The sequence below is a fragment of the Azolla caroliniana genome, unplaced genomic scaffold (assembly GCF_043228905.1).
Source record: "Azolla caroliniana isolate FFs.n. ecotype wild unplaced genomic scaffold, voAzoCaro1.0.p SCAF_9, whole genome shotgun sequence".
NCBI lineage: Eukaryota > Viridiplantae > Streptophyta > Polypodiopsida > Salviniales > Salviniaceae > Azolla > Azolla caroliniana.
Window position 1 is genome coordinate 8,874,288 of NW_028230444.1, and position 22,090 is coordinate 8,896,377.

At 40.2% G+C, this 22,090-nt stretch overlaps 1 protein-coding gene across 1 annotated transcript; it reads right to left on the reverse strand.

Annotated features, from left to right (window-relative positions):
• Positions 1 to 496: 496 nt before the first annotated feature.
• On the reverse strand, positions 497 to 21,889 carry LOC147860113 (Protein kinase superfamily protein). The gene is made up of 5 exons (XM_087324078.1): positions 21,762 to 21,889; positions 7,104 to 8,437; positions 5,233 to 5,461; positions 4,598 to 4,929; positions 497 to 2,059 (listed from the first exon to the last, which is right to left on the reverse strand). The coding sequence occupies exons 1-5, from the start codon at positions 21,887 to 21,889 to the stop codon at positions 591 to 593; spliced, it is 3,492 nt and encodes a 1,163-aa protein (XP_087180204.1). The 3' UTR covers positions 497 to 590.
• Positions 21,890 to 22,090: the final 201 nt, after the last annotated feature.

Consider the following 22,090-nt stretch of genomic DNA (forward strand, 5'->3'; position numbering starts at 1 on the left):
GAGAGTGCAATTATTTCAGTGCCGCATGCGCCACATACTACTTACTACTCATTTGAATGTGGTAAAGGCACGTTCAAGCGACCTAATGAATTCAACCTTGGGAAATTAAAAGACCTAACTAAATGCGTTCTATGACCCCATAACATACACAAATATATATATATATATATATGTCTCATTTACAACACAATCCTAGCCTAATTCTCATCAGAAACATGCAGATGTGAGAATATATATATATATATATACTTGACGCTTTATATATATATATAATTTGTTTCCATGTAAGGCATACATAAAATTGAATGACAATCAGAAAATCAAAGAGAAAGGAAAAATCTTATGACGGAACTGAAGCAATGTATAAGGAAGGCCTACAAAGCTAAAATATATGTGTGTGTGTATATATATATATATATATTTCTCGAATAGTAGAAAATTTTTAAATAAAGATTTATATATATATATATTATATATTTAATCGAATAATTCATTGTGAATGATGATTACACAACAATTAAAAATCTTCTGGGGCTATTTTTTTAAATGAATATATATATATATATATATATTCATATGCATTCCTTTTTTCACTGATGATGTTGGTTATGATGATGGTGGTTATAATGAGCAAGGGAAGAGTGAACTTGCATGAGGAGGTAGAAGCAATCGTCGATGGGCGGCCGCTGCTCGGGGTCGGGATCAGTGAAGCGGCGTTCGAGGTCCTTGAGATGGTCGGGGACATGCGGGAGGCCGCATGTGCGGATGAGATGCCCGAGCCCCCACACGTCGACCTTGAGGCCGTGGGGTCCACGGCACATCTCAGGCGCGTGGTCCGCAGGCGCCAAGCGGTGCGGGTAATAATAGTACTGCTGCTGCTGCTGCTGAGAAGACGTGGATGATGAAGCCGACGAACCCTCCTCGAACACCGCATCCTCGAAGTCTATGAGGAACCACTCGTCCTCAATGTCGCCCCTCTTCATCACATTCTCCCACCGGACATCTCGATGCATCAACGACATGCTGTGCACCGACACGAGCGCGGTGCACACGCACTTCAGAGCTTGAAGCAAGGCCTCGACCGTCCCAGGCCTCACAGGCTGCCCCCTCGGCTTGAATGCTAGCGAGAGTCCGGCCTCGTCGTGCTTCACGAGCCGCTCCACGCACGGGACCCGCTGCTCCGCCAGGAGCTCGTACACATGCTTCACGGCTGCCCACCGGCGGCGGCTCGGGTAGCTCTTCCTCACCTGGGACACCATCACCTCCACCACCTTGCTGCTTCCGCTGTGCGCGCGGCTGTAGTCGCTGTGCACGTTCCGCAGCCGGCCGCACGCATCAGCGAGGAGAGGTAGGAGCTGCGCCACCCGCCAGCATGGCACGAGGCAGCTGAAGCGCTCGGCCGGGTTGGAGAGGCTGATCGTGGCGAGATCCGTGCACAGCAGCTTCTCGTGCTGCTCACCTTCCCCTTTGCTCAGGGCGCAGAACGTAACCTTCATGCCGATGGCATAATAGCCGAGAATGTACGGCAGCTCGCCGTATGTCCAAAGAAGCTTGTTGACGAGGCGGATGGCCGGGTCGTCGCTCCCCACCGAATTGTTGCTGACGAAGCCCCGCTCCTCACCCCTCCATAAGCACAACTTCCGAACCAGCCCACACATGTTGGCCCGCTCCTCCTCGCACGATGAACTATTGTTCCGGTCGTTGTTCCGGATCAGCTCGATGTCCTCGGTGCAGAACACTTTGACGATCCGGTTGATGCAATCGTCCCACAGCCCGATCAGGAAATCCTTCTCCACCCCTAGCTTTACCGATCGGAGCAATGGTGCCACGACTTCGTATACGATGGATCGGCAGTCGGTATCGTTGGAAGCAACGAAAAACGCATCCCGACCATGCGGGAGATCCATAAACACATCGGTTCTCACTGGGAACCGGAGATCCCGTGGCGGAGGTTCACTGAAAAGGAATGGCAGCTCCGAGAGATCCGGCAGTTGAGTAGATGCCGAAATCTTCAGGCAACTGAGGTAGTAACTTGTTCGATCCCGAAGAATTGCCGCACCTGGAATCGTAGGATGGAACGGACGCAACAATTTAAGTATATATAAATCATGGAGAGAATTTGAACATCAACATATCATAAAACACCAACTATATTCTTTATGCTTGATCATAACCTACTCATTGGTGTTGGTTGTATTATTACACACATCGAGTCTCTAAAACTAACAGGATATATCGAGTCCATGACATTCATTAAGGAGTTTAAAATCACAACAACGTTGGGGGGACGGATGTTTTGCTAATTATATTAACTTATAATAATGGCATGATAAACGTGGAGTGAACATCTTTAAATTGATTAGATCTAAGTACTAACCATCGGTATGGCTGAATTATGGTACTTCATCCTTTGGTAAGCCATAAACATTTTAGAATGAATATAACTAAAAATATTGGTAATTGCTAGTATGTCGTGACCCAACTAATGAAGTATCAAGTTAAATTGGCACTCAATGCAACGTTAATAAACATTAAAACCATCCTACTTACACTACCTACAAATGTTTGATGGTTGGAAACGCTAGTCCCAATTTCTAGAAAAGTGTGTGAAAGCACATGCAGGTTGTTCTAGAATGAATCAATCAATTATCCATATGGATAGGCTAGGTCATTCTATATTAAGTGAAGAAAAATTTACAATAAGGTTAATTCAGTTTCAAATAGCAAAACATTTTAGCATGCATGAAAACATTGACATGCATATATTTTCTACAATACACATGAATTCTTTCAATGCTCCTATGTGTAAGTTTAATAAAAAAAACCAATCATATATCAACCACCACCAGTAAGTAGGTCAATTCTAATAAATGACACCTTTATCTCTCTCTCTCGCTCTCTCCCATGGTTTGAGATACTTTCCACTGTTATCATCATCTCATTGTTTATATTTTTGTTTTCCCCTTTAGATTTTGCCAAACCAGCTCATGCAGTGCAAAAACCATGTAAGTCTTGCAAACATGACAGACTCCACATCAAATTAATCATTACATACATTTACCTTCGTTGTCTTATCCATATAAGGTTTGATACAAATAATAGTGCGACTCTGGTATCATGCATTTCTTAACGAAATGCCATTAGAGTTTCTAAAAACACTTAGACGGTCAAGTTATGTAAATAACGATAGTGCAACTAATCCAGGAAGAGTATATGTAACCAACTACACATACTTTCACTCTCTCGTTTATATGACTTATATCATTTTGGCATTGTTTAGATAGTGCTCCCAAGCTTCTGGTTCCTTTTGGTCTCTTAATATTGCTTGCCAGCCTTATGAAGTGAATGTTGTTTAACTACAAGTCATATTTATAGACATCTGTCGTCTGAATTCAGTCTTCAATCCACCGAGACCTCCCGAATTCGGTTTTCATTCCAGTACTTATTGCACCCGAATGACATTGATAAACATGATATCCAGGTATTCAAAGCTTAGCCTTGCCCGTGGTGAATCAGTAAGATAATCTTATATTGTTGCATATACTACACCAGATATACTTTCTAAGACTCCTGTAGAATGAATGGACTATTTGGCTATATAATATACACATGTGCGTAGATTTTGCCTACCTACATACTCGAGTGTTTGTTTACACAAAAATGACATGGGGTGTGTGTATGTGAATGTCTGTGTGGAAGAAATAGAGAGCGATGGAAAGACAGGCAAGGAAACTGGAGAGGGAGTTCATAACGCCCAATGGCATGGATACTGAAAATTAAGCTTTATTTCTCAAGTGCTTAGCTACATGTACTAACGTTAGGTCATCCTCTAAACCTAAGGCTACATACATGTACTAAAGTTAGGTCATGCTCTAAAGTCTAAACACTAATCAGTGAGGGTAGGGTCAATAATCCGACGATGTAAAGCACTCTTTTCTTGCGTAAATGTACCGGGGGTTTATCAATGGCCTGAAAGATTTTCCTCCTTTTTGTTTTAAAAAGTTTGAGCACTAAATTTATCCATGCTTTCAATATTTAGCCATCTCCAATATCCACCGTACGTCCCACATATATGTACGTATGTACATGATGTACGTGTGAGAGCGAGCTGGTTAGAAGAAGGCAGAGGGAAGTACGATGAATGTAATATGTATACGCATGTACATGTAGTAGATACGTACGGGAACACATACATACATACATCGCCTTCCTATACCTAGTATAGGAAGGCGTATGATAAAAGATAAAAGTGACGGAAGCAGAAGGAGAGAGAGAGGTATAGTTGATTAAGTATGTACATGGATACACACCAGAGAAGGATACGTAGGATATGCGTGTGTCATGAATGTAAAAGAATGATGGGTCACAAATAGATAGTAGCATGTCATGAAATGGGTGGGGGGGTGTAGTGCCAGAATATGATGACGATGACAGAAATACGATGAAGATAATAATAATAATAATAATAAACAGCAGTAAATGAAATCATTCGAGGAGCAGAGAGTTTTTAAATGTATGCATGAAATGAAATGATTAAGAGAGAGAGAGAGAGAGAGAGAGAAGGAATTGATATGTACATACATACATATGTACATACCTGAATTGATGGGCGGTGGTGCTGTGGTGGATGATAGCAGGTGGTGCTGATTGAGATGAGTGTTTGATGGTGGTGGTGAGGATATACTGCTGAACAGATTTGAAGGCGGAGGTGGTGGTGGTGGCGGCGGAGTTGTGGTTAGTGGCGGAGTTGTGTTCATACGGCGGCCGAAGACCTTGATGACTTGGCCGGGCGTGAAGGTGTGGGTGGAGAACCCCCTCAGCCTCCCCGCCTCGAACACCTCGATCGCATTCCCTGTCAAGCTCTCATCCAGGAACACCAGCTCGTCTGCATTCAGGAAGCTCACGCTCTCCACCTTCAATCTCCCTGCAACCGCCGCCAGAGATGGCGGCGGCGGAGATGACGAGGACGATGCTGCTATGTTCCTCACCAATGTGCTGCTGCTGGTGTTGTGCCCGCCCTGCTCTTGATTCAGCTTGTGGCTCACATTACTGATGCTGTTGCTGTATAAATCCTGTGTGCTCATGCCATGGCTGCTGCTATGGTGATTGGATGATATGAGGAGGTGGTTCATCGCAGGATGATCTTGTGGTGGTTGTGGTGGCGGCGGCGTGATTGTAGTTGGTGTGGCGGCGGTTATAGCAGTTGTAGTAGGGTGGTTTACGTTCATGTAGTAATTGTCTGTCTCTTCTGCCCACAGCTGAACGCTCTCCTCCCACACCATCTTTACTCTTCCCACTCGCTTCATTCTTGATGATGACATGAATCCTCCGCTTCCGCCTCCGCCTGCCATCACACGATTCACAATACTGTTATTGTTGGCTTCTTGCGCCGCTGGTGACTGCTCCAAACTCCCGCCACTGCCGCCGCCGCCGCCGCCTTCCCCTGCTTCTATTAGTAGAGCTGCAATTTCAAAAACACGCCACATACACAGACACAGTCCATCAACCAAAGTTTCTCGTCCCATCGATCATACACACACACATCCAATCCAATCGGCAGACAGTCTCAGTCAGTCAGTATGAACAACAATAATAATGCACAACCAACCAATTATGTTAAGATAATTAATTTATTACATATTCGCAACAAGACAAGACAACAAGAATCACAACCCAAAATATTAGTTAATTACATAAGAATGTTAAAAATTCAGAACAAGATCTCAGTTCATTAATTTTAGTGCTCCCAAAACCCAAAATAAACCTAGTTGATTAGTCTTCCCAAAACAGTAATTAAGTTATTTAATTAGGGCTCCCCATAACAAGCAATTAAAATTGATGCCGCAAGGTAAGTACCACGCGCAATGATCACAAAGAAGAAAAAAAATCAGGAGGAAGGAAGATACACACGACTATATCAGGTCTTGCATAAGATATTAGAAACCGTCGTAATCAAATAAAATAGAAAATTTAATCAAATTCAAGGAGGACAATGTATAAATGTGTAATGCATTACCTAATATTTAATTAAACCTTGCATGTATGCATTAGTTTATACATGGGAAGTACACCAAGTAATGATAGACAGATAGATAAAGAGCATGGAAAATGTTCCATAGAGGGAAAAAAAAAACAATTGCTGCAGACAGCAAAAACAATACATATATATATATATATATATACATCCATGAAATGCATACAGAATTATTATTATATTCGATTCTACAATCAATCACGCTGTGTACTATTACTACTAATCCTACTGCCACAGCTTTGGCTTTAATTCATGGTTTAAGCAAAGTACTGATTCTGCTCCTTTTATATTATTGTCTATTATATATAACAATTGCATATATATTCATTCATGTGAAAAGTAATTCAATTCCTGTCTCCTAGAGGAGCCATTTTTACCCCATGGCTTTCTTTTCAGAATCCAAATTTATTACTATTACTTTTTACTTTTAGAGTTGAGGAGGGAGGAGCTGGTCTATGATGATGGGTTTAGGGTGAGATTATATAATAAATGAATGGCTTCCTGTCACGACATTCTTCTACAATCTCACCTCCCAATCACATCCTCTGCATACAGGCTAGGCCTATACATACATAGTTTGTTCTCCTTCCCTCTTCCCTTCTTGGTAAGATATAATGCGAAGCAAATTATTTAAGATCAACGTCAGATCCAATCAAAAGACCTATCTGGTGCCCTGTCATTTGTCTAGGGTTTAGTGTTATGTATACTGTTCCTGACTGTTAATTACGGTCATTAGCGTTAGTAATGTTTCCTCCTGATGATGGATTATGGGAAGGGTCGTCTCTCTCTCACACAGACAAGAAGCGCATGCATTGGGCTTGCATCTCCTTTTAACCCTTTTTCTTCTGCCAAAACACCACAACTTTAATCAGACAAAGAAGCTCTAAAAACTCAGTCAATTCACCATGAATCTTCCTTCCAAATGCACCCTCATCAAATTAACTCATCTCCCTGCTTCTCTGCTCTTCTGATCCAATCCGACATGAGGTTAGCAGAGAGCACTTTAATTACATTACCCGTGGTTATGACATTCCTAACGCAAATTTCGACTCAGACATCGATCACTCACCCCGATGAGCGGCGCCACCACTGCCGAATAATAAGCCTTCCGTTAGGTTCTGTTTCGGACGGCAATGCAGATTAGAGCCGCCGCTATTATAAACTGCCACCATGGCGCCGCTGCTGCTGCTGCTGCCGCCCATATGGTGATAATCCGACAACGTTATAACACCTGAATTCGCTCCCACATTATGACCCATAACTAATGCCCGGCCGTGACCGCCTCCTCGATGACCGCCGCCTCCGATGGATCGTGGCCTGTGGCCCACATATTGGATCATCTCTTCGTACACGTCCTCGTCAAAGGACGCAGGCAACCTGTGCTGCTTGCGCTCCGCGGAGGAGAGGCAGAAATAGCTCTTCCCCCCCGCCGCCTCCTCTCTCTCCGGCCCTTTCTCCCACTCGTGAACACGCCTGAAATCCCCCAGCATATTGTCCCACTTCGTCGCCGCCGTCTTCATGTCCCGCTGGACGCCCTGCTGCTTCAGGTACTCCGCCACCTCCCAGTCCTTCTCCGCCCGCGTCTTGGCCTTGTGGGCGGCGGAGCTTTGATCCGCGCCGGCCTCGGCCTTGGAAAAGGAAAGCGCCGCCGGGCCTCCGCTGTACTGGATTCGCCACGCTTTGGCCAGGGCAAGCATCTCCATCGGCTTCCACACAGGTGACACGAACTTCCCCTTCCTCACGCTGCTCCGCCCACCTCCCTCCGCTGTCGTCGACGACGGCTGATCCGCCACCGAAGCCTGCAGCGCTCCTCCAGCGTCGCTACCCATTGCGTGAGACGGCGGTGGATTATTAGGGTTGCTATTGCTCGTGTATGGCAGCCTGATCGTCGACTGAGATGCAGATTGGGAAACAGAAGGTGAGCCTACAGCACTGGTTTGCGCTCCCCTGCCTCCTCCTCCGCCGCTGCTTGCCGACATCCCCTGCATCGTGGCCGTCTTAACTGCAGAGCTTGATGGCGAGGAAGACTGAGAGAAGGAATGAGCGCTAGCTGAGCTGATCGGCCCGGAGGGTGGCGAAACAGCTAAGTGTGGCGCATTAGGGTTATATCCTCCGCCAGCTGAAGCTGAGGAGAGGTTAGGGTTAATTATGATATTGGATTGAGGTCCAGCGACCAATTGAGCTGCGGCGCCGGAGGCGGAGATGGGGAGGGAAGGGATGAGGGGCCACGTAGCTTGCAGAATGTTGACGTACTTGCCTCGCTTTGCAGAAGGAGAGGGATGATCAGCCAGGTCGGAGGCGATGGCGGCGGCGGCGGCGGCGGCATTGAGCGGAGGAGCAGGGGCAGAATTAGTGGGCTGCGGAGCTGGAGGTGGTGGTGGTGGTGGAGGAGGAGGGTTGAGGCTGTAGGTAGAGATTTGGCGGGAGGAGAAGGAAGAAAGCGGGAGGAAAGGATTAGGGTTGGAGATGGTAGAGGTGGTAGCATGGAGGTGATGAGGATGGGGATGGTGGGTAAGGAATGACGAGATGAGCGTGGGTTGGGCGGAGGAGGAGGAGGAGGAGGAAGGAGGCGGAGGAGGAGGAGGAGCCGTTGCAGCGCCGCCGGCGGGAGGAGGAGGAGGAGGAGAAGCGGGGCGGTTGATGATGAGTTGAGGAGGAGGATGGTCTATTATGATGTGGGCGGTGTTGGAAGAAGACGAATTGTCGACGTTGATTTGCTGGACGTCTTCTTCCATGGAGAGCAGCGATGGCGATGGCGATGGCGATGGCGATGGCGAGAATGATGATGATTACCAACCAAACCAAGGAAGGAAGGAAGGCAGTGGGTAGGAAGTAATAAAGTGGCAGCTGCTCGACGATGGGAGGAGAGGAGGGAAGGAAAAGGTATGGAGCGGATGGAGGAGGGTTGGATGAATCGAACAAACAATGAATGAATGAATTAGAGAGAGAGAGAGAGAGAGAGATGGGGTTGGAGAGAACTTGTTTAATTGAATAGTCGGAGAGCGATTAGAAAAGGAAGACGAGATGATGAGAGAGAGAGAGAGAGAGAGAGAGAGAGAGAGAAAGAGTGAGTTTATGTTTGAGTGTGTGTGTGTGTGTGTGAGAGAGAGAGAGAGAGAGAGATCATGGCGGCGGCGATGGTGGTGGTGGTGATGATGGACATGATGATGATGATGATGGTACGTGAAAAAGGAAATTTTGAAGCAACGCCAATGAGTTGAGTGACAGAGCTCCTTCTCTCAGCATTTCGATCGATCGATCGATGAACCCGGGGGGGGGGGGGAGTGTGTGTGTGTGTGTGTAAGACAGACAGACAGACAGACAGACAGACAGACAGACAGACAGAGAGAGAGTGTGTGTGTGTGTGTATGTAGATAGATAGATAGATAGATAGATAGATAGATATGTATAATGTATGTATGTGTACATGCATAGATATGTGCGTATGTATATATATTTTATTTTTGGGAGGGGGAAGGGGGTTTGCTTGGTTTGAGGTGAGAGGGAGGGAGAGGCAAGAAGGCGAGGAGGAGGCGGCGGCGGCGGCGGCGGTGTCGACGTCGTCTCTGTCGTCGCGTCTCCCCACACCCCCCTAAAGTTTCAGAATATTACCAATTCGAGCCTCAAACCACCCATAACACCCCCGAGTCCTACCCACCACCACCCCAATGGCCCAACCCAAAACATGTGTCTCAAGAACGGAATATCACTCATACAATACATTCATGTCTCGGTTAGTCTCACGCGACCTTCGTTCCCATTTTATACCGTGAACGGTGATTGCCCCCCTTGTTGTCTCATGGGCCAATTTTTGGCCTTAGAAGACGTTAATCTCTCTTTGGTTTGCATGAAAGAAGACCTTACCATTGTTGGCCATTTAGATCATCTATCCATTTAAGTGCCAAAAACGCTCATAAACTTGTCCATCTCGAGGAAATAAGCATTCCTTCTTAAGCCACTTGAAATCCATTGAACCAACCAAAAGTAGACACTTGCCCACCAAATCTAGGTAAAAGTAATGAACATGTTGTTGGGACAAATACTTTCATGAGTGAGCACATCCATAACAATGTGTAAGATTTTTTTCGGTTCTCCACGAAAAATGCAATCATTCTATCTCTCTCCTTTGAAGATTCGACACATTAGGGAACACACCTGAATACGCATCTCCATAGGAATACATTTTGCTTACGTGGATGACCCGGCCTCCGTATACTTGTAAGATTGTTTTCCCACCAAGATCGTAGTGTGAGTAAATAATGTCAAAGAACATTTGCATGTTCTCAAAACCACGATGAGCGCTTTAGCAACCTTTGTTAATTAGGTTCCTCATTAATGCATGATACAATAGGAACAATATAAATTGTAGCTTACCATAATGCAACTCTAACACACAACCAACTAGCTTCCACATATTCATACTTGTCTTCATCATAAGCAGAATTTGGCTAAAATGTTCGAAATCCATGTTTTTGTGTGGCAAAATTAATGATTTCGAACATGCTAAAGAGAACCTAAAACAAATGTGAGACATACAAACATTGACCGATCCATGTAACAATAAGAATGTGGACTTCATTTGTCCATATACTCAACCTCATCAACTTTTAAACATGGTTTGGTTACATTTGTTCACCAACCTATAACCAAAATCCAGTTGTTGCTCATGGATTCATGCATTGAACCATCATTTTAATTACTTACGTCGATATGTCTACTCATCTACACTAGTTATAAATGGTCATACGCCCTACATGTCATCCATTATCATTTCGTACTTTGTCGGGTCACCAACCAACATCCTGACATCCATCCCTTGTGCCTTTCCAAGTGATGAGCACATAAGAATACCAACCTAAACCATTCCATCGACTTTTTTCTTTCTTTCAAAACAAATTATCCTTCCATTAGTTATAAAGAAAGGTCATAACGGTTACATCATACAAAGTATTTTTTCCCAAGCCCGTCTTCTGTAGACAACATCAAGTTCCTGCTTTAAAGTAAAACTTTAGAACATTTTCCTCATGCTTAAATGCCTACAATGTAGTATATTATTGCATGTTAATATGTGTGCAACTTACCACAATGATAGTTTGACATATTGGAAATTGTATGTACATGCACGCATCATGTGGATATGTAAGCATATCATTGTCTTCCCCAATAGGAAAAATGAACCTAAAAAGTGGTATGGGGTCACAATTTTCAAGCACGTTTTGGCCTTCTCTTGGCCATTCCCTAGCTGGTCTACTCACTTTCTCATTTGAGCCATACAACATCAATTGTAAGTGTGGATTGACTTGCAAGTAAAAGATAGAACTACAATATGTGTTATAAGCAATCCAAATATTTAGTGATACCTAGTATCAACATAATTTCAATGTTGAACACCTTGGGTAACCTTCCAGATTAAAGGACGATTAATTGTACAAATTATAGGAAGTTTAACCCAATGTCGCTAAGTGTTCTCCTTGTGTACAATGATGTGTCACAACAAAGACGAAATGCTACTAATATTTGCCTTATTTTGTTAATTTCTAAGGCGTAATGAAACATTACACAAACTAATTGCGCGAAAGCCATAGAAAGGTAATTTCCTCGCAATAAAACTCCTATAAATTTTGCAACGTGTAAGAATCCTCGATATGCACATCGAAGGTTGTTGATACAAACAACATTGAACCCTTAGAGAAATAAAAACAAGAAACCTCAACTATTGGTAAGTTAGCGATTTTGTATCTTGTGAAATCCTAAAGGTATAGAAATATCATGTCAATCTTTCATCTTTCTATTTCATTTAGTGTACTTTGCCCAATATTGTTGTTAGTAGTAACATCATAAATTTCTTTGGGTGATGTCTCTTGTAGAAAGTTAAAAATAGTTGGAATTCCTAAAAGCCATCAAAATAGACCAAAAGCATTGTTTAGAAGACCAAATCCAAATTTCTTCTATTGCTATTCGTGAAACCAAAATACAATATTGTTTCATGACTTTGTTAATACATATGAAGCCCAAAGTGTTTCCCAACCTAGGGAACTAGTATATTGCTGGTTACAATTCCTTGTTTATCATTGTGCAAGTGACTCGCACATGAAGGGTAATGTTTCTTGCACGTAATCCTAACCTACTTTTTTATCGTTGACCATGCATATTTTATGGGGTAATTGTCTCAGAGTCAAAGGACAAGGCTCTTACAAAAATCCTCGAGAACCACTTCAGTGGGCATAGTCGAGACTGGAGATTTTGACTTTTGATTTATCGAGTTTTTGTTTCAACTTTCAACATATGTGAAGAATACATGTTACCCCTCCTATTCAGGATTCTATTATTTGTATTTGTAAAACTCTAACTTTATGGCCTTTGCCAAAAAGTAGACATGCCCCCCACATGCTTAAACTCAAGTTTAAATACATATTTTGGCCAACCGTTATTTCTCGAAACAAACAAATCGTTCGATTGGTACAATTAGAGAGTTTGTTATACTTCATTGTGAGTAATTACACCATAACCGATAACAATATCATGTAATAAAATAACAATGGTGCAATAGGATGCACTATAACTAGCACCAATCATAAATCTAACTAGGTTTCATGCATCGTTGTATATAGCAAATGAAGTCTTTGATTGATTTAGTAGGATGTGGTCTCTCGATGGGGTTTGGACCGCCCTTCAAAAATTTGGGGGATAATTTCAGTTGTGACGTTGTAATCCTTTTAATTTGAACTCTATATTTCTTTCCGAAAATGTAATGTGCTGTAAATTTAGATGAGTCTTGTATGTTTCACTTTCACCAAATATCTAGTGTCATTTTAAAAGATGGTTATATGAGTACCACTTAGAGATGTTGTAGCACATCTCAAGATTTAACACACTTTGGGCGTATAAATAACTTCACGAAAACCATCACAAAAGCCCATATCCATGAATTCTAGTTACACTTGTCAAGGGCCAAAATCGTGTGATAATTGGGAGATCATTCCCACAATCAAGGCTTTAATGTTGTTGGGGGGCACACAAAATGTTAGCGTGGACAGTACAATAGTTGCATTGTATGTTATGCACCAAGTATATGATGAGAACTTACAAGGAGACTAGTTGATTTTGCTTGAATGTGAAATGGGTTACAAGTTACAAGTGACATAGCATGATTGAAAGTTCACTCAAACTCCACCATTCATTTGGTTGGTGAATTATCGTTGTGATCATATGTACCTAGGTGGCTGTGTTTCATGACTACTTTCAAGAAGGTGGAAGTGCTCCACTTGTGAAGCTCTTGCTTGGTCTTGTGCATATTAGAGTTCACTTGGAACATTTGATTCATTCTTGATGCTCATGGAATATGGTAGGGCTAAAGGCAAACACGATTGTAGAACAAAACTCACTCATGAAGGAGGTCTCTTCTTCATGTGTGGTGGCACTACCAATGGTACTACAAAGACATAGCCCTAATACTATTGTATCATGCATGTATATGTATATGTATGTTACATGTATATGTGTGATAGCGCCCTTGCCATTATATTTCATATTAAACAAAAGAAAAAGCTATTAAATAAGAAACTATTATAGTTTATAATAATATTATTGAAAATCTAGGGCTGACCATAGAAGCTAGAGGCGGCGCAAGAATTGGTAAGGAAATACACCAAATATTAATATAAATATTTTATATTAAGAAACATATAAAATACACGAGTTGATTTCTTAAGTTAATCATCGAATTTAATATAATAATAAAATAATAAATTGTTTAATGGGCGCACACCGGAAGCCGTCACTCGCGAGAATTAAATAAATAATAAATAAATAAAGCAGCAAATAGAAAAGGCCTTTTCGTGGCTCCGTACGTTAACAAAGATAAAGATCCAAATATATACATACATACCTACATACATACATACATACATACATATATAGCATAGCCACACACATACACACATACATGGATGCAACACACGCACACAATAAAGATGTATTCATACATTCAAAAATGGCCCACTCTTGGCTATGCTAGAATATCCATCCTTTCTTTCCTTCATGATTATTAAATGCCATTTTGCTACTCGAACATGCCATCCATTGACCACGATACATATGTACACACACACACACACACACACACATATATCTCTCGTCACCAATTTGTAGGGAATGAGTTGTAGGCTAAGATGGAGTTGTACAAAATATCAATTCGTTCTGTGCAAGGAATGAATTATAGGCTAAGATGAAGTTGTGCAAATAAAAAATAATTCTGGAGGCATGTTTTTCCACCCTGATAATTTGGTCGAAGCTCAATGATGTTATAATGATTCTCTAGTTAGCATATATGCCACCAACGTAGTTGTTGTCAACTCAAGCGAAATGGGAAATGTCTAGAATGTCACCACAAAGCATGGTAACATAGGTAGGGTCAATCACATCCCTTTGCACTTTTTCATCCTACTTGTTAAAAGCTCAATGTATTTTTTCCTTCATTTGCTGTAATTTGTTATGGATCATTCATCAAAACTTGAGGGAACATACAACGTGTACAATTTCTTTAATGTTCACTTGTTTTCATTTACCTTGGTAATATAGACAAAAGGTTTGTATTTCTTTGTACCTAATCAAGTACCAAGTCGTGTAAAACATTTCCTCAAACATTTGGAATTCCATAACACTTCTTTGAAGCATGTACCCTACTAATCAATTGTCTTCTTTTTGAATATTCGGGAGCATTAAGCTATTTAATTAGTCCATGTGGTCATGTCCCTTGGACCAACCAAACCTATGTTATAGTCTTATGGACATGACTTTTTGTTGTAGACAACTAATCTTCACAAAGTGCATCCCTTGGCTCTTGAAATAACTATGACACAGGTACATGTTCTCCCTAGTAAATGATGATAAAGAGGTTGATGGGTTTCATTTCATGCAGCAATGTGGTTTCGAATCCATTTCGTAATAATTCAATTTCTTCTTACGGGATGAACTTCAAAATTAACAAATCGGATATTAGCATTCTTGTAGGATGTAATGTTGGATTGAATAGTTTTTTGCAATTAAAGGAGTTGTGGGATTTATTAGATCAAATTGTTGTATGGTCTCTATGGAAAGCGAAGTTTGTGCAGATGTTTCAAGGTAAAATAGTTCATGTTACGAAACTATTGTTGCTGCTTGGTTAGAATTTGTAAGTTCTTTAAGAGTTGAATATGATAGTATTCCTATACATATAGATTTCGGAATAATATTACAAATAACTTTGGCATTGTAATCCAATTTTTCAGAAGGACGATTGTAGGATGATCTAGCAATTCTCTCCCCCTTTTTTGGTTGTTTTCCGCTACTTTGGATGCACATAGAGTCAATCATCTCCTTAGCTCACTTAAGGGAAAGATATATGGCCCATCATTGACTTTCACATGATGGTTTTGGAAGTCTTTTGGTTTTCTTTTCCATCTAATTTGTATGTGTATCGGATTTGGTTTTTTTTAACTAATGGAAGGCTATTCTTTTTTGGAAAAATCAAAGATTAAGAATCATTTTGAAGACTTGAATCCAGGTTGTCCAAATGAGCACTGCTAGAAATTTGTTGATGGTTTTAAGTTGACGAAATCCCCTACAACTAAACTTTTGTGATCTTATCTTATTTTTGAAGTAGTTTTTTTCTCCTAGAAAAGTTTTGAAATATTGAATTACCATACATGGTGAGAGCCACAAGGGCACAATCTTGGTACAATGTTTTGATCAAAATTTGAATGCTTTTTATTAACAATAAATGATGAATAGTAAGAGAGTGAAGAGACAGAACCTTATAAAGCATGTCTCCGTTGCTCCAATGATTGGTGAGGTCAACTTGTTGTAAGTAATAAAAAAGAACTTTTATCTTGGACATGAACGTTCATTCAACAATTTCATTGACGCAATAATCCCTCAAGGTATTTTTTTCACATACTTTTATTATTTTGGCATACCTAAATATTTATGTAACAAAGTGATTATAGGTTTTCCATTACATTTTTCTGGTTAAAGCTGCCTTGCAAATGGTAATTATGTTTGGGGAATGTTGTACAAACATGACTCTTGGAAAAAACTCGCAAGGCAATGCTGTCTACGAAGTATTTGGCACTATTGCAAAAAATCATTTATGTGAACAAACTCATAGTGTTCATGGTCACAATTTAAAAACTATGAAGGTCTTTTGCAATAAATCCAACATCAAACCATTTGTTTGATCCATGACCCTAATGAATAGAAGGGCAACAAAATGTACCACCACAACATTGTGTTTAATCTAAATAGGTACGTAAAATTCGTGTTCGTCTAGCATAACATTCGTTTTCCTACGTTGGAAAACGAATGTGAATGTTCTTCAAACATTCTTGTGTTTTTTTTTTGTTTTCCCCCCACTTTCTTAATGTTTTTTTCCATTTTTTAGGCTTATTTACCTCATAATAAACTATAAATATTTAATCCAAAAGTATGCTATTTATCATTCTTTGAGGGTGTTTTTCTTACGCAAATGATTGAAACATTCATGAATGCGAATGCGAATGCACGTATGGTACGCATGGTTCATACTATGCTAGATACTATGTACCAACTTAATAATTTGTGGGGGCACCTAATGTATAATGAGCCAATGCTTCCACGTTGTGCCTTCATACATAAATTTGGGTTAGACTATTATCTTCACGCATTGTCATATTTTCAGTTGTTGCTCCTCTTTGTTCCAATGTTTGTCAAACTCATTGAGCTCCGAAAACATTGAACTACAAAAAGGAAACACTGGTGTCAAAGCATTCTTTGGGAACCACATCCTGTTCTTCCTAGATGGATGATTTGCCCCGTTTGATGCCGTCGTGTGAAAGTTGTTTTTATGATTGAGGAATTCAATTGATTTTAAGTAATCCATCTTTACGTGGCACAACATGAAAGGTGCTATGAAAAACACGTAACCAACCAAATTACGTGAAATGGATAAATCAATATGGTTAGGGCATTCTTTAGAACTTACTCCAGGAAGATTCTTCCTGAGCTGCGATTGCAGTTTCTTCTTTCTATTGCTTTTTTGGTGAAAAGACAAGCAAGTTTTTCCCGGCTTAACTGAAAAGCCATATTCCTCTCTGCAAACTCTAGGAGAGAGTGGACTTCAAGAACATCACAAAGTGGGTCAACAAGGAGGAATGGAGGTGGAAAATTGTTTTAATTTGTTATCGAACCACCTTCAAACTCATCTTCCAATTACAACTCCATTGACTAATGCCATTATCATTTCATCCTTTCCTATCATGCCCATGTAATTGCTATTGTCCTTTGTAATGTGATATGTTGTAAAAAAATAGCTCTAAATCTACGGTCATATGACGTTAGGTAATAGATAACATATACAAATCTATGATATGATGTTAACTTCTAAAATAGAACTTGATCTCATATTTTATTGTAGTATATGTTCAATTACTTGTGTACACAGATGCAAACATGTGGGTATATATATTATGATAAAATATGTATGTAGATATCTATCTAGTTTCATATCCAATATTGATGAGAGAGGGAGAGACACACCCACACACATTGCATGTGACAAAATAATGTACCATATGAAGTCAAATATATTATCATAGTAATAAGAGAAGTTTTTAATGTGTAATTTACTACTTTCCCTCATATAGGGAGTCTAGTATATACAAGGAGTTGGTACATTCTGAAATAAACTTTGGCATGATTAGTAAGCATATAAAAGCTAACTATGAGGCTACCAACAATGGGGAGCATACTTGGACCTAAACGTGACAAGAAAGGGTGTAGATGTACTAATATTTCGGATATCGTGCATACTTGCAAAGTTGCTTTTGTCTTGAGAACAAAATTCTGATATGTGGACAGCGAAAGTCGGGCCCAAGGAGTCTTAGCCTATAGACCCTTTTTACTCTATCTAAATGACATTCTCTAGGGAGAGTTAAGGTCATAGGAATCCTTGGGGCCAAGTATATGTAGAATCTAGATCAAGCAATTGCATGTGTGCTCTTTTTGGGGTATCACAAACTCTCATAAATGTATTTTGTCAACCACTGCTCATGCAAGCACAAACCAAATGGGTTGGTACTATGTAGAGGGTGTAACTGGCATGGTATGTCCATGAGCTAGGGAATGAGTTGGAAATGGAATCCACTTTTAAGGCTCGATACAGTTGTTGCATACATATGGATATATGCATGTTGTATTAACGTACACATAGATACATTTCTAGTCAACACACGACTTGAAAATACTTCAATTTTAGAAGCATAATGTGTTGTATTTGGGATGGCATAATGCATTGTGTTTGAGATGGCATAACCCATCTCCCCCATGTACACACATAAACATGTGATTAGGTGGGGCAACTCACTTTTCAAGGGGGTAACCTATATTGCCACATTTCTAGTGCACAACATTTGAATGCTTATATATTTGATGCAAATTTCAAGGAACCAATGAGCTTATGGTACATTTCACAAAGCTTATTGACAATATAATGATACATTCCACGTTATTATGTTAATAGGTGAAAATAGAATTGCCAATAATGGTCTAATTGTCAAGTTTGTGATTAATAATGAATCCCATGCCTCTCCCAATTAATGTCCACATCTCCTTTGTCCATAGATTATCCTTGTTGTTCATGAGTAGTATGTTCATATCCTTGGGTTTGGTCATTAGTGGTGCATGGCTTGTTGGGAGGCATCATTTTCTATTAGGAGCATTCAAAAGTGTACGACGAATGTTTGATTGCTATAGAGGCTTTGCATGATTCACAACCACAACGATCTCTCGCAATGGCCACTCGCCCCTCATTAAAACACTATATTCAAATATACAAAGGGAGGAACACCCACATAGGCGCATGCACCAAATACACAACATAAATACACGCGTACACATATGACATACAGCCATACAATACACCGCATATTACATAGATACATACATAGATACATGCATACATGCATACATACATGCATACATACATGCATACATACATGCATACATACATGCATACATACATACATACATGCATACATACATGCATACATACATGCATACATACATACATACATTCATACATACATACATACATGCATACATACATAGATACATGCATACATACATAGATACATGCATACATTCCATTACACACATATTACTTGAGGGGTCTTATCAATACATTTATGATGGGGTGGGGGGAGGTAGAGTGTGTGAAACCACAGACAACGTCATGTGTGTGAGGACATGGATGACCATCTTGGGAATGAGGCTGCTGATTTCATGCTCTCTCTCTCTCTCTCTCTCTCTCTCTCTCGTGGAAATAAATATGTACCACCATAAGCTTCTTCTAGGTCGTCTTTTGTTTTGTTTTTTTTTCCTTCCTTACCCGTTTTTTTCTCACTTCTTTTAAATCCCCCCCCCGCCCCCCCCCCTCCCTTTCCACATACATACATACTAATCAGTGGACAAATGGGAAATCAATTCAATGCCCAAAATGTGATCTACTCCCCCATAGTTATGATGATGAACCCTACAAACACACATTAAAACGAGTTCTCATCACATTTTCAAAGATTACCCATATCAATGATGGCATAATTGTAATAATATCCATCTGAGTCATTTGTTGTCATCCCAAGTGTATGTCTAATCGTCTCGCATCTACCTATAATGCGTAAAGCTCGAGCCCATGTCCCATGTCCCTTGGGCTTGTTGTTGCTGAATATGGTTGATGTATATGATACACCTTTTGATTACATCCCCCCACCCTCCTAAGACACTAGCGAGGTTGAACATCATTTCGTACAAAAAAAGCACGTATCATTAGATTTTATGCATCATCTAACGCACATACAACAATGTTCCTGAGAAAGGTATTGTGGTGATACATTGAGTGCCATTCCCATCCATAAAAGTAACATAGCTTTACGGGATTTCATATCTCAAATAAAGATGTTTTGTCATGCCAAATTTACAATCAATGTAGCACCCTAGATACCAAAAATATATCCATGACAAAGTGCTAATTATGACAAATAAGTTAGGGTTGTCAGAGAGTGGCCAATCTCTAGCTTGGATGAGATCATGATAAATGGTGAAATATGAAAGACATGTTGTGGATCATTTGTGCAATTTGGTATAATTTGGCAACGACAAACGATGGACTTTCAATGATGTAAATCCTCATTAGGGTTTGGACTACGATCATTTGTGTTGAATGGACATAACAAGCCACAAGGGGAAATGATTTGACAAGGCATGCGAATGTATATGTTTCATCATTACAAATTATATGAAATCCCCTTGATGCAATATAGTGGCACAAATAAAGTTTCATTTATAGGCCTCTAACTTGAAATAATTCAATCAATGTTGGGTAAGTTAATATTAAAGACTAAGAAACATATATGTATATATGTATGTGTGTGTGTGTGTGTGTGAGAGAGAGAGAGAGAGAGAGAGAGAGAGAGAGAGAGAGAGAGAGAGAGCCCAGATGGATGTAGCTTAGTTGGTAAGGTTGTCAATGGAGACGAGATGGTCATGGGTTAAACCTCTACATTCCACAATGGCATCTAGTGAAATAAGAGATATCTATAGAGTAATAGAGGTGAGAAAATTAGGTTTCGAACCCAAGAAAATTAAACCCAACTTACCACTAGGGCAAGCTAATTACAATAAAAAAACAAAGAGAGAGAGAGAGAGAGTGCTGACTTTTGAAACCAAAGCATAGATTCTTAGTCTAAGAATTCACCACTAAGGTAAGTTAATTAATAAGAGAGAAAAGAGAGAGATTTACCAACAATACCTTTGTTTGAACTACACATGTTTTGTTGTGCCAATTTAATAGGCAACAAGATTGGTTAGATATAGCTAGACACCTTCAAACACAATGGCCTTGCGCTAAATTCACACATTCTATTATTATGTATTTATCAGCACTATTTTATATGACAAATGGATTTCGAAAGACACTTTTTGAGGAGCAAACCAAGTCTTATAATGATTTCAAACACATCAAAACCATTGTTTAGGACTTATATTAAGGTTGAAAATCATAATATTTAAAATTTCACCATTTAATTTATGTTTATACTCATCTAAATTTATTTAATTGCTTTGGCAAGGGAGTAAGACACTATGATATACGATGTACAAAGACAATGTCTTCATCGATGTGTTTTAGCATGTAATAACTTGCTATTTATGCTCTAGGAAAATTAACACCATAATAATTTAGCTTGATATACATATACATACATATACATATATGTACATAGACACACACACACACACACACACACACACACACACACACACACACACACACACACACACACAAAAGAGAATGTTGTGCAAAATATGTTAGATTGTTACAAGTGATTATGTGCAACGTATTGGCAATTTATCATGTATAAGTCTTGTAGAGATCGACAAAGTCCGTCAATGTCACCATCAATTACATAACTACTACTAGGTTATGGAGTGGTGGAGTGCTGACACTATTTATCCTTTAGGGATGGGGACCCAAGGAAGAGTGCAACATAACAACGGTAGCTCGATGGTAGGTCAACATTCTTGTAATAATTGATTATAACTAATGAAAGGATAATTTCCAGGAAAAAAAAGGTTCGTCAATGTCATCTTACCTGGTTGCAACAACCTAGCTAGCCTCGAACCCCATCATTGTTAGTGACCCCTACTGAATAAATACCTCATGATCTGATAGAGTTGGATTGAGTACATTTCAAACCCTTGAACACCATGGAGAGGAAACACTATCAAGTGAATAACCTTTGCCTCTATGTTGGTGCTTTTGGACACATGGTCCATTTTTGCCATGTCACTATAATTTGGAAATTGTAGTAAGAGCCATGCATCTAGACATATGCATAACAATCATTGTAGGGGTTCCACTCCAACATTTGGGCCTACTTCAAGCGATCATCAACTATATATAGGTGGATAAAAGCTTTGGGGTCCTTCAGATGAGGGCTTAGTTCACTCAAGGTTGACATTGTGTTTCACTAGCATTAACTGGTC